This window comes from Thalassophryne amazonica, chromosome 1, assembly GCF_902500255.1.
Source record: "Thalassophryne amazonica chromosome 1, fThaAma1.1, whole genome shotgun sequence".
NCBI classification, from domain to species: domain Eukaryota; kingdom Metazoa; phylum Chordata; class Actinopteri; order Batrachoidiformes; family Batrachoididae; genus Thalassophryne; species Thalassophryne amazonica.
In genome coordinates this window covers 92,957,352-92,970,617 of record NC_047103.1, presented here as the reverse complement: position 1 = coordinate 92,970,617, position 13,266 = coordinate 92,957,352, and the positions used below count along the sequence as shown (strand labels likewise).

The 13,266-nt window shown below is 42.0% G+C and overlaps 1 protein-coding gene across 1 annotated transcript in view; it reads left to right on the top strand.

Moving 5' to 3' along the window:
• Positions 1-11,559, top strand: part of LOC117509399 (calcium/calmodulin-dependent 3',5'-cyclic nucleotide phosphodiesterase 1C-like) — a 296,954-nt gene extending 285,395 nt beyond the window's left edge. Inside the window, exon 15 of the mRNA XM_034169110.1 lies at positions 11,123-11,559. Within this exon, the coding sequence (XP_034025001.1) occupies positions 11,123-11,277 (155 nt within the window). The 3' untranslated portion in view covers positions 11,278-11,559. The remainder of the gene's footprint in view (positions 1-11,122) is intronic.
• Positions 11,560-13,266: the final 1,707 nt, after the last annotated feature.

Genomic DNA, 13,266 nt, shown 5'->3' with positions numbered 1-13,266 from the left:
AATATTGTGGAATACTAGAGGATCAAGAAAAACTGATTAAACGTCAAGGTCCCAAGCCAAAGTCAAAATATATACCTCATGCAAACTTCTTTGTTGTACTTTTGGCTGCTCTCATTTTTGCTCGAGGTTGCCACGTAAGTTACAGTCAGATCTACACTGATGTAGCCCAAGTTTTACACCAGATGCCCTCCCTGTAAGGGTGGCTTGTTCATAAGGGCAGTTTGGGTGACGCACTGCCAAACAGAAGGATTCTTTTCTGTCTGAGTTTACCCCGTTACAGTGGTCATCAGTGTTCCAGACCATTTGATCTGCCTCTGTCATTGTCCAGTTGAGTCTCACCCATTCTGATATGATTTCAGTCAGGTTGAAAATTGCACCACCACATCTCTTTCAGACTGTCATGTAAAATCAATATTTTACACAAAATGGAGCTTTCAATGCAATCTTTATGGGTTCCAAGTGTGCACAGCACATTATGTGTTTCCATCATAGACAAGTGTGAAAAGCGCAGGCAGTGGCATCCATCAATGCTGTGTTCAAAACCCTGAGAAGCTCAGAGTCTTGGACTCTAAGGATTTAGTGACAAGACAGAGTCGGGGGGTTTTCTATTCAGCTGGATGTTTCTGTTAGTGAGTGCATTACCATCATACAAACCATCTGTTATTATTATCATTTATTCCATTCTAATGTTATGGATGTGGAGTGTGGTGGACGGGTTTGTGGAGTGGTGTGGACTCAACCACCTGCAGCAAGACAAAGGAGCTGGTGGTGGACTTCAGAAGACAAAAGACCCGTCTGAACCCAGTTACCATTAATGGAACTGAGGTCGACATTGTCAACTACTTCAATTACCTGGGTGTCCACATAGACAACAAACAAGACAAGACTGTAAACACAGATGCTGTGTATAAAGGTCAGAGCCGACTGTACTTCATCAGGAGGCTCAGATCTTTCAATGTCTGCAGAAATATGTTGTAGATGTTTTAACCCCTCAGTGGTCTCCAGCGTCATCTTCTATGCTGTAGTGTGCTGGAACAGCAGGCTGAAGGCAGCTCACATGAACAAACTCAACAAGCTCATCAGGAGACCTGGCTCTGTCCTGGGGGTGGAGCTGGAGTCTGTGGTTGAGGTGTCGGAGAAGGAAGGACGTTGAGAAAACTGCTCACCATCCGTGACAACACCTCCCACCTCCTGCATGCCACACTGATGTCCTGTCAGAGCACCTTCAGCAAAAGACTGAGGCCACAAAGTGCTCCACAGAACACCACAGGAGGTCTCTCTTGCCTGTGGCAATCAGACTGTGTAACTCATCCACCTTTTGCAGAATGAATACATAATGATAAGAGTTTTTCAGTTACTCAGAGCTATGTGCAATACAGTCAACATTTTGTGACATCATGTGTATTCAGTCATTTTGCAAAAACATGTTTTCACTTTAAATAAATAAAAAAAAATTACTGTTCCCAATTACTGTTTCGGCACTCTGGCAAAACAATTTCAGATGAATAAAGATGAATAAAGTTCTTCTTATTCTTACTATGGCTGACAAATAACATGTTAATTTACATTAATTACAGTACCTATAACACATTCACTTTTTTTAAAAAATTATGATTGCATTTTGTTCTGTTTTGTTTAGATGTCACTGATGTGGTCTGTAGATAAAGTGCTTTTGAGAGCAATAACTGGGTTAGATGCAGAGGGGTGCATTGGGATTGGCTCCTGTGGGACCCAACGCAAATATTGCAGGAGCGGGTGGTTAGAATTTCGCTGCAGGCGGGAGCGGGCAGCTAAAAAAAAAAAAAAAAACTAAACTAATAACAACAACAACAAAAAACTGTGGGTGCAGAAGCGGCAGGATGACTCATTCAACAAAAGAGAATAGTGTAAAAGTATGCAGTGTACACACGCTATACTTTCATCTTAAGTAGAATGTCTTTAATTTACCAGTAGCAACAGACACATATATGAAACTCTTTAAACTAAATGAAAACAATGAAATAGGAGCACTATTCCTGACAAGCATGTGAAAAGACATACAGGCCAGGGAAATGAAACAAACAACCTATGAAACTCTTATTAATAGCCTAAATAACATGTTTGCCCTGGGGGATGGGAGAAAAAAAAAATCATTGCATCTCTGGGCTTGAGACAAGAGGATCCTCGGTTCAAATCGCCAGCCTGACTGGAAAATCATGAAGGGCCCTTGGGCAAGATCCTTAATCCCCTAGTTCCTCCTGGTGCGTAGTGAATACCTTGTATGGCAGCACCGTCACATCGGGGTGAATGTGAGGCATTATTGTAAAGCTCTTTGAGTGTCTGATGCAGATGGAAAAGCGCTATATAAATGCAGTCCATTTTATCTCTGTTACTGTACGGGCATAAATTCTTAGAGTTTTGCGGGTGCGGGCAGGCTGGAAATACACTATATTTCCAATATATCGGTAATGGGTGAGAGTGTAACACAGAAGCAGGTGAGGGCGGTAATAATCCAAATTTCAGCGGGAGCAGGATGAAGAAATTAGTTCCACGTAGGGTTCTAGTTAGATGTATGTGCCTTTGGACAATTTTTGCATGATATAAACAACAACACCAGATCAGAAGTATTTAAATTTTTACCCAGTTTTTGGCACATGTGTCTGTTAAAGCTCAAACCTTCACTAGTGCATTCCTTTAAAAGATATGTCATATGTGTGATATTTTCTCTCTGTAAAAATGAAATTAATTGAATTGAATTCAGTGATTGTCATTGCACAAGAAGCACAATGAAATTCAAAAACAGCAGCCCCTGAAGACAGTGCAAAGATTAAAGTGCGGCAATGCAAAATAAAAAATAAAAAAAAACAATTAGAAAAAGACTGATAAACATATTGCACATTAACTTACTCTGCAGCGTTCAGGGCAGCAACAGCTCTAGGATAAAAACTGTTCTTTAGTTTTTTTGTTCTACAAATGCCTCCCTGAAGGTAAAAGATCAAAAACTACACTCGACATGATTGCGCCACCTTTGGTAAAATTGCGCCCCCCCCCCAAAAAAAAACACAGCCACCTTGGTTCAGTGATTACCTGCGTGACCTCCAGTATAAGGCTAGAAGTCTAGAATGGAAAGGGTGTAGTTCAAAATTAGAAGTATTCCACCTTGCGTGGCGTGATGCTATCTTAGACTATAAGCATGCACTACTGGCTACAAAGCAGACCTATTACTCTGATTTGATCAACAAAAACAAGCATAACTCAAAGTTCTTGTTCTACACAGTGGCAACACTTATTCAGGGACAACCACCTGCTCGCTCTCCTTTTACAGCACAAGATTTCCTTGATTACTTTGAGAATAAAATAGAAGACATTAGGTTAAACATATCCCAGCATGCCTTAACCCAGCCACTACACCCTACTATTGAGGTGGGCTCCATTACTGTGGTATTATCTAGATTTACAGAATTTTAGAGTATCTCTGTAGGCAAACTTGTAACGTCAACAAAAAGCACAACCTGTTTATTTGATCCTATACCAACAAAACTGTTTAAGGACCTGTGGCCCACTCTTGGGCCAACTGTGCTGGAAATTATTAATCTTTCTTTAACTTCTGGATCTGTTCCTAAATGTTTCAAATCTGCAGTGATTAAACCATTACTTAAGAAACCTAATCTTGACCCTAGTGTATTGAAAAACTATCAGCCAATATCAAATCTATCATTTTGCTCTAAAATTCTGGAAAAAGTGGTGTCATGGCAGCTCATGGACTATCTTACTGAGAATAATCTCTTTGAGCCACTGCAGTCTGCTTTTAGAAATTATCATTCCACAGAGACGGCTCTCACTAAAGTGGTGAATGATCTTCTGCTTGCAATGGATTCGGACACCACTATGGTTCTTGTGCTGTTAGAACTCAGTGCTGCATTTGATACCGTGGATCATCATATTCTACTTGATAGGCTGGAAAATCACTTTGGGATTACTGGGAGTGCCCTTGCATGGTTGACGTCATACTTGACCAGTCGTTCTCACTGTGTTCTGTACAGTAACACTATCTCTAACCTTAGTGACATGAAATTTGGGGTTCCACAGGGGTCCATCTTAGGCCCCCTGCTTTTCTCCCTTTATATAGCACCCCTTGGGCACATATTGCAGCGTTCTGGGATTACCTTTCACTGCTATGCTGATGATACTCAGTTATACATGCCGATAACTGCTGGTCATCTCATCCACAGAAAATCCTTATAAGATTGCCTTGCATCAGTGAGAAGCTAGATGTGTAGAAACTTCCTAATTTTAAACTCTGATAAGACTGAAATCATGGTTCTTGGTCCAGTGAGACATCGGCATTTGACCGGTTAACGCTTAGCCTACACTCATGTTTATACATCACACGGACAAAGTGAGTAACTTTAGGGTAATCTCTGATCCAACATTGTCCTTTGGCCTCCACATTAGAAATATTACAAGGACTGCTTTCTTCCACTCGCGAAATATAGCGAAGATTTGTCTCATCCTGTCTATCGCTGATGCTGAGACCCTGATCCATGCATTTATCTCTTCTAGATTGGACTACTACAATGTTTTATTTTCTGGTTTACTGCAGTCTAGCATTAGGGGTCTCCAATTGGTTCAAAATGCTGCTGCCAGACTTCTGACACGAAGCAGAAAGTTCAACCACATTACACCATTTTGGCATCCCTTCACTGGCTTCCTGTCCCAGTGAGATCAGATTTTATGGTTTTGCTACTAGTCTAAAATTGTTCATGGACTGGCACCTCCCTACCTAGCTGACCTAATTAAACCTTATATACTGGCCAAGGCTTTGCGTTCTCAGGGTGCGGGACTACTTTGTGTCCCTAGGGTAAATAAGAAGTCTGCGGGTCATTCAGCGGATGTAAATCATGTTCATTCAGTTGTTTAATTTGTAGTAAAAAAGCAGATCACAGACATGACACAAAACTAAAGTAATTTCAAATGGCAACTTTCTGGCTTTAAGAAACACTATAAGAAATCAGGAAAAAAATTTGTGGCAGTCAGAAACGGTTACTTTTTTAGACCAAGCAGAGGGAAAAAAAAATATGTAATCACTCAATTCTGAGGAATAAATTATGCAGTCATGAAAAACAAAAGAACGCTCCAACACATCACTAGTATTTTGTTGCACCACCTCTGGCTTTTATAACAGCTTGCAGTCTCTGAGGCATGGACTTAATGAGTGACAAACAGTACTCTTCATCAATCTGGCTCCAACTTTCTCTGATTGCTGTTGCCAGATCAGCTTTGCAGGTTGGAGCTTTGTCATGGACCATTTGCTTCAACTTCCCACCAAAGATTTTCAATTGGATTAAGATCCGGACTATTTGCAGGCCATGACATTGACCCTAGGTGTCTTTTGCAATGAATGTTTTCACAGTTTTTGCTCTATGGCAAGATGCATTATCATCTTGAAAAATGATTTCATCATCCCCAAACATCCTTTCAGTTGATGGGATAAGAAAAGTGTCCAAAATATCAACGTAAACTTGTGCATTTATTGATGATGTATGACAGCCATCTCCCCAGTGCCTTTACCTGACATGCAGGCCCCATATCATCAATGACTGTGGAAATTTACATGTTCTCTTCAGGCAGTCATCTTTATAAATCTCATTGGAACGGCACCAAACAAAAGTTCCAGCATCATCACCTTGCCCAATGCAGATTCGAGATTCATCACTGAATGACTTTCATCCAGTCATCCACGTCCACGATTGCTTTTCCTTAGCCCATTGTAACCTTGTTTTTTTCTGTTTAGGTGTTAATGATGGCTTTCCTTTAGCTTTTCTGTATGTAAATCCCATTTCCTTTAGGCAGTGTCTTACAGTTCGGTCACAGACGTTGACTCCAGTTTCCTCCCATTCGTTCCTCATTTGTTTTGTTGTGCATTTCGATTTTTGAGACCTATTGCTTTAAGTTTTCTGTCTTGACGCTTTGATGTCTTCCTTGGTCTACCAGTATGTTTGTCTTTAACAACCTTCCCATGTTGTTTGTATTTGGTCCAGAGTTTAGACACAGCTGACTGTGAACAACCAACATCTTTTGCAACATTGCGTGATGATTTACCCTCTTTTAAGAGTTTGATAATCCTCTCCTTTGTTTCAACTGACATCTCTCGTGTTGGAGCCATGAATTCATGTCAGTCCACTTGGTGCGACAGCTCTCCAAGGTGTGATCACTCCTTTTTAGATGCAGACTAATGAGCAGATCTGATTTGATGCAGGTGTTAGTTTTGGGGATGAAAATTACAGGGTGATTCCATAATTTTTTTCCTCAGAATTGAGTGAGTCCATATTTTTTTTCCCTCTGCTTGGCCTAATAAGTAACCGTTACTGACTGCCACAATTTTTTTCTTGATTTCTTATAGTGTTTCTTTAAAGCCAGAAAGTTGCCATTTGAAATGATTTTAGTTTTTGTGTCATGTCTGTGATCTGCTTTTTTTCCTACAAAATTAAACAACTGAATGAACATCCTCCGAGGCCGGTGATTCCATAATTTTGCCAGGGGTTGTATATAAATGAAAATAAATTAAAATTGAAAAAAGTGGTGACTGGGATGTGAGGGGTCCCTGATGATGCTATGGGCTCTCCGAAGGCAGCAGGTCTGTAGATCTCCTCCAGAGATTGAAGAGAGCAGTGCAGTCAGTCTCTGGGCAATGTTTAGAACCCTCTGGTGCTGCTTCCTCTCTGCCACAGTGGCAGCTGGAGAACCACAGTGAAATGCAGTGGCTCAGCACCGACTCCACCGAGCAGCGGTGGAAGGACACCAAGAGCTCAGTTCTCAGGCTGTTTTTCCTGAGCACCCCTCATGAAATAAAGTCTCTGCTGTGCCTTCTTCGGGATTGAGTTGGAGTTTACAGTCCAGGTCAGGTCTTCACTGATGTAGGTGCCCAGGAATCTGATGTCTGACACTATCTCCACTTTGTCCCCATTTATTGTGATGGGCTGTATATCTGATTTACACCACCTAAAGTCCACAATCACTTTTTAGACTTGGATGTATTAAGGATGTGATTGTTGGTGGTGCACCAGACAGACAGTTGCTACACCTCTGCTTTGTAGGCAGTCTCATCTCTGGAGGATATGAGACCACCACTGTGATGTCATCCGCAAACTTTATGATGGTATTGTTCGTGTGGGTTGGGGGTACAATCGTGGGTGTAGAAAGTGTAGAGCAGGTGGCTTAGCACACAGCCCTGTGGAGAGCCGGTGCTGGTGCTCAGTGCTGAGGACAGGTGGGATCCGACTCTCACCCTCTGAGGGCAGTCTGTCAGAAATTCCATAATCCACAGTAGATGTTACGGGAGAGACCCAAGTCCCCCAGTTTACTCACTATTCTGCTCGGGATGATGGTATTAAAGGCTGAGCTGAAGTCCAGGAAGAGCAGCGTCGTGAAGCTCCCTCGCTGCTTCACATGTGTTAGAGTGGTGTGCAGAACAGTGGCAATGGTGTCCTCCGTAGACCGATTTGCTCTGTAGGCAAACTGGTGGGGGTCAAGTGTGGGGGACAAGCATGAAGTAATATGATCATGAACCAGTTTTTCAAAGCACTTCATAATGATTGGGGTTAGTGCCACTGGCCTTGTAGTCATTGAGGACCCTTTATATTATGCTTTTTTGGCAGTGGGATAATGGTGGAGGACTTTAAGCAGGGTGGGATGGAGCACTGGTTGAGGGACTGGTTAAAATACTGGTGAAGACCCCAGCTAGTTGGTCAGCACAATCTCTCAATACCTTCCCCGTCACACTGTCAGGTCTGGCCACTTTCTGGGGGTTTACTGCCCTCAAGGTTCTCCTCACTTCCTCTACCTGCACAGCGAAAGACTGACTGTGAGGGATGAGGGCTGCAGTGTGGGCTTTGATAGCGATTCAGCCTCAAAACGGGCAAAGAAGTAACGCCAGTAACTCATCCCCGGATGGTGCCATGGTGTTGGTGGATCTGAGGTTGGTGATGGCTGGATCCCTTTCCACACCTCCCGGCTGTTGTTACTACTGAAGTCCTTTTCAATCATCTGGTTGTCGTTTGCCTTGGCCTTCCTGATGCTCCCTTCAAAGCAGCATGAGCACAGCTATACATGTCCCTGTCCTTGGACCTGAAAGCAATGTTTCTCTCCCTCAGCAGTTCCTTGACCTCCCTGTTCATCCAGAGCTTCTGGATGGGAAAAAAACAAAAATGACACAGTTACCGTTAGTATCGACAAACTGTCCGTAATTAGTTGTTTATGAGTAAAACCATAAGTGAAAGGTGTGTTGCGCTTCATGTCTCCTCCACGCTGTCTGTCATTTTGCATGTTGAAAGTAAGTTACTTTTTTTCTCCCTTTTGGGCAAAAGCAGCTGTCCCGCTCCGCTCTCTTCGGCTGAGGGAGGACTGAGCTCACAGCCGTCTGACTACGTAAGACAGAAGCTCTGGCTCATTGTTCATTTTGGGTTTGTGATCCCTTTGATTCTACTCAGAAGCATTGGCGGTGCTTAAACGTGAAACTGGCGTATCAGTAGCCGACAGCACTAAAAGTTAGTGGTTAGCTGTATCTTATGCTAAAACAATTTGGCGGTTTATCGGTTTAGCATAAAAAGTTATTATTTATAAAAGTTACTTATTTTCCTCACTGTACAGTGAGGAAAATAAGTATTTGAACACGCTGCGATTTTGCAAGCTCTCCCACTTAGAAATCATGGAGGGGTCTGAAATTTTCATCTTAAGTGCATGTCCACTGTGAGAGACATAAGGTAAAAAAAAAAAAAAAAAATCCGGAAATCACAATGTATGATTTTTTAATAATTTATTTGTATGTTACTGCTGCAAATAAGTATTTGAACACCTACCAACCAGCAAGAATTCTGGCTCACACAGACCTGTTAATTTTTCTTTAAGAAGCCCTCTTATTCTGCACTCTTTACCTGTATTAACTGCACCTGTTTGAACGCCCGTTTGAAGTTCACCAGTGACCATCTGGATGATCCAGAGGAGGCATGGGAGAAGGTCATGTGGTCAGATGAGACCAGACTAGAGCTTTTTGGAATCAACTCCACTTACCACGTTTAGAGGATGAGAACAACCCCAAGAAAACCGTCCCAACCATGAAACATGGGGGTTGAAACATCATACTCTAGGGGTGCTCTTCTGCAAAGGAGACAGGACGACTGCACCGTATTGAAGGGAGGATGGATGGGGTCATGTATTGCGAGATTTTGGCAAACAACCTCCTTTCCTCAGTAAGAGCATTGAAGATGGGTCATGGCTGGGTCTTCCAGCATGACAATGACCCCAAACACACAGCCAGGGCAAGTAAGGAGGGGCTCCGTAAGAAGCATTTCAAGGTCCTGGAGTGGCCTGGCCAGTCTCCAGACCTGAACTCAATAGAAAATCTTTGGAGGGAGCTGAAACTCCAAACCTGAAAGATTTGGAGAAGACCTGTATGGAGGAGTGGACCAAATCCCTGCTGCAGTGTGTGCAAACCAGGTGAAAAACTACAGGAAACGTTTGACCTCTGTAATTGCAAACAGAGGCTACTGTACCAAATATTAACATTGATTTTCACAGGTGTTGAAATACTTATTTGCAGCAGTAACATACAAATAAATTATTAAAAAATCATACATTGTGATTTCTGGATTTTTTTTTTTTTTTTTTTTTAGATTATGTCTCTCACAGTGGACATGCACCTAAGATGAAAATTTCAGACAAATTCAAATTCCTGAGTGGGAGAACTTGCAAAATCGCAGGGTGTTAAAATACTTATTTTCCTCACTGTATATATATATATATATATATATATATATATATATATATATATATATACGAGGTCTATTAGAAAAGTATCCGACCTTATTTAAAAAAAAAAAAAACATATGGATTTGAATCACGTGTGCTTGCGTGAGCCAACCTTGAACCTTCATGCGCATGTGTGATTTTTTCACGCCTGTCGGTTGCGTCATTCACCTGTGAGCAGGCTTTGAGTGAGGAGTGGTCTGAGCGACCATTTTATTTCTAAACGGATCGCTCTGTGGATCCATGACCATCGTGTGCAGTTTTCTCTGGTTATCACAAGAGCTGGACATCAACTATTTCCTGCAGATTTCACTTTTAACAAGAGATTTTGTCATGGAAAGCCAAGCGGAGGCTTTGCGCGTCACGATGTATTCGCTGCTGGACCAACACAAAACCACCTCCGTTTTGGTCTCACAGGACGGCTTTGAGATGGCGTTCAGACAGCTGTCAGTGGTTTTTCATTCGAGTGATTATCCAAGATTATCCAATTGTGGACGAGCCTGGACATGCCAGAACATGTTCTGTGACGCAAAGCAACGCCGTGATGAGACATGCCTTTCAGTGCTTACCAGTCGAGTGAGTATCAGAGAAATTGTGGAGAGCTGGACATGTCCCAGCTTGTCCTTCTGGCACTCCGAAACGGAGGTGTTCTTTGTCTCGCTTGACGTCGTGACACGTGAAGCGTCCGTTCCTCTTTCCATGACAAAAACGCTTCGTTAAAAGTGGAATGTGCCGTTCATTTCCAAACTGGACGCTGTGTTTTATCCGGGACGTCATGTGGACTAGCACAGGAATTGTGAAAAGACGTGGACATCAGCACTTTTTCGGCAAATTGAGACAGACGTGCGGAGGAATTTGCGCAATGCGCAAAGCAACGCCGTGATGAAGCTTCACAGAACATGTTCTGGCATGTCCAGGCTCATCCACAATTTCTTGGATAATCACTCGACTGAAAAACCACCGACTGGCTGTGATGTGTACCTAATGGAAATATATGGGCCATATTAAGAATGTTTTTTTTTAAAGGAACTGGTTAAAGATGCTGCTGTGGTCAAATCAACATTCTCCTAGCCACATGACCTATGACCTTGAAACTTCAAACTAATTTACAATGGCTACTTTAAGAACTGGGTTAAAGAAACACCTATGATTACCATTAAACACTATTGGTCATATGATCTTTACCGTGAAATGTCAAATGCAAGCTTATAACTGATTAACGTAATCAAGAATTGTGTCAGTGTACAAATAGTTGTGGACCTGACTACATCACAAACTCACCTGTATGTATAACATGACATCTCATCTTCTCTGAAGACATTTCTCCTTTATTCTCCAGATTCTGAGGGTCCCGTCATTCAGCACTGCAAAAAGCCAAGCTACTGTGCAAGTTCGTACCGGCTGGTGAGGACAAAGGTCACTGAAATGCGACTGACTGATGCAAGGGCAAAAGCCCGGAGACTGCAGCGTATATCCCTGCGTCGCAGGAAGTGACCTGAGGAAACCACCTGCGTAGAATCGGAACAGGTTCGAAGTGCCTGCCTTTTGGCAGAAAGAGCAACATCTTCCACGGCTTAATGATCCAAACACAACTCACGTAGCATTGAAAATACATCTGTGTGATCACCTTTAAAAGGCAGGGTTTTTCTTGCATAGAAAAATGTAATTGTAGCAGGGACACGCACATTTTTTGATCAGCATACACAGTGGTGGAATGTCTCAATCAGATTCTTCTGCCAGCTGATGTGGGCAGGTTTTACGAGTGCAACACAAAACAAAAATCAAAGTTTTTTTTTTTTTTTTTTCAGAAATACATTTGTCAGTTCTCCCTGTAGGATTTTCACGATATACACACATGTTCATGACTCCATAAGCTCTTCCCAGGCATCTCTCAGTCGCAAAGGCAGATGATAGACATGAATGTCACTGCCAAGATAAGCAAATGTCTGTCCAGTTCATCACTTTCACCACATGCAGATAATCTTCTGATGGCCAACTTCAAATCATCTTTGAATGCTTGGATTGTACTATAGTCCTGATTGAGGACAGTGGTGTCCACAGTATTCCAGAAAGGACCAAGGTGGTGCAGGTTTTCTTTGCAGCCACTGACTCCACCAAGTGATTTCACTGATTAATATCACTTTAAGCAGATGGGATGAGTTCATCAGTGAAATCACCTGCTGGAGTCAGTGATTGCAAAGAAAACCTGCACCCTCTTGGTCCTTTCTGAAATACTTTGGACACTACTAATCTAGGACAACCATAAACCCAGACACTCAGATTCCTCTACATTGACACCTACTACATCAGGGGTGGGTAACTTGTTCCACTGATTAAGTGATTGCATCTGCTCAAAGTGATATTAATCATTGAAATCACTTGGTGGAGTCAGTGGCTGCAAAGAAAACCTGCACCTTCTTGGCCCTTTCTGGAACAAGTTGCCCACCCCTGTACTACATGAAACAGTTTATTAAAGGAAGCAGTGACAAGAGACTCCACCACAGAGCTAGTTACCAAGAATTTACAGGCAGGGCAAAGAATTTACAGGCTCAGTGTGAGCAGCTGGCTTCCTGCCCTAGTAAGATCCCACCATCAACACAAACTGCCAGTGGGATTCAATAAGCTTGAGCTTCTCAAGTGCTGCAGTCAAAGCATCAATTGATTCCACTTTGACATAACTTAAGACTTACTGTTAAAGATGATGTGTCTTTTTGTCTGTTTGCTGCTGTATGATATCCAGTGTGCTATTGTGTAAGTCAACTACAGAGTGAATGATTACAATGGACCTCTTTCACACAATATGTATGGTGTTTTGTCTGTGTCTGTTAAAAATGCCATAACTGCAGTCTAGTTAATGATTTTAGAGGCATACACTCTTGTGGTTGCACTGGTCTCTGTATGTATATAGGCAAAATAAATTAAGAATGACATCTAATTTGGATCATCATCAATGAAAATCAAGTACAAATTTCTGTTCCCATTCTAATATACAGTATTTTAATTTGGATAACATTTTGGAAACGAATTAAGATGCTTGTTGTTCATGATCTTGACTGTTTAAAAGCCTGTGGACATCCCTGTCTTACACCTACACCTTTAGACACAAACGGCTCAATTTGACAAAACAGTCTGTGACAAGTCGCAGTACTGCTGTTTGTCACTGTGATGGCAGGGAAAACCCAACCCTTACCTTAACCAAAACCAGAGTTTTGTGCATTGTCAGAGAGAAATGAAAATGTGGCTGAGGCATTGCTGTGTTCACTGAGCACTTTTGATCTCGTTTATGTTGTTATTGAATACTTTAAAGTTACCACTGGGCATGTCAGACTGTTCTGCTCTTGTAGAGCTGTGACATTAACCAAATCTTCTTTTTCACATTTAACATCTGTTTTCTAAACATTTACATTACCAACAATCACATGAAAGTGAGGTGGACAAAAGAGAATTTAATAAGATTGTACACAGTAGAGAAGCTTGAATCTT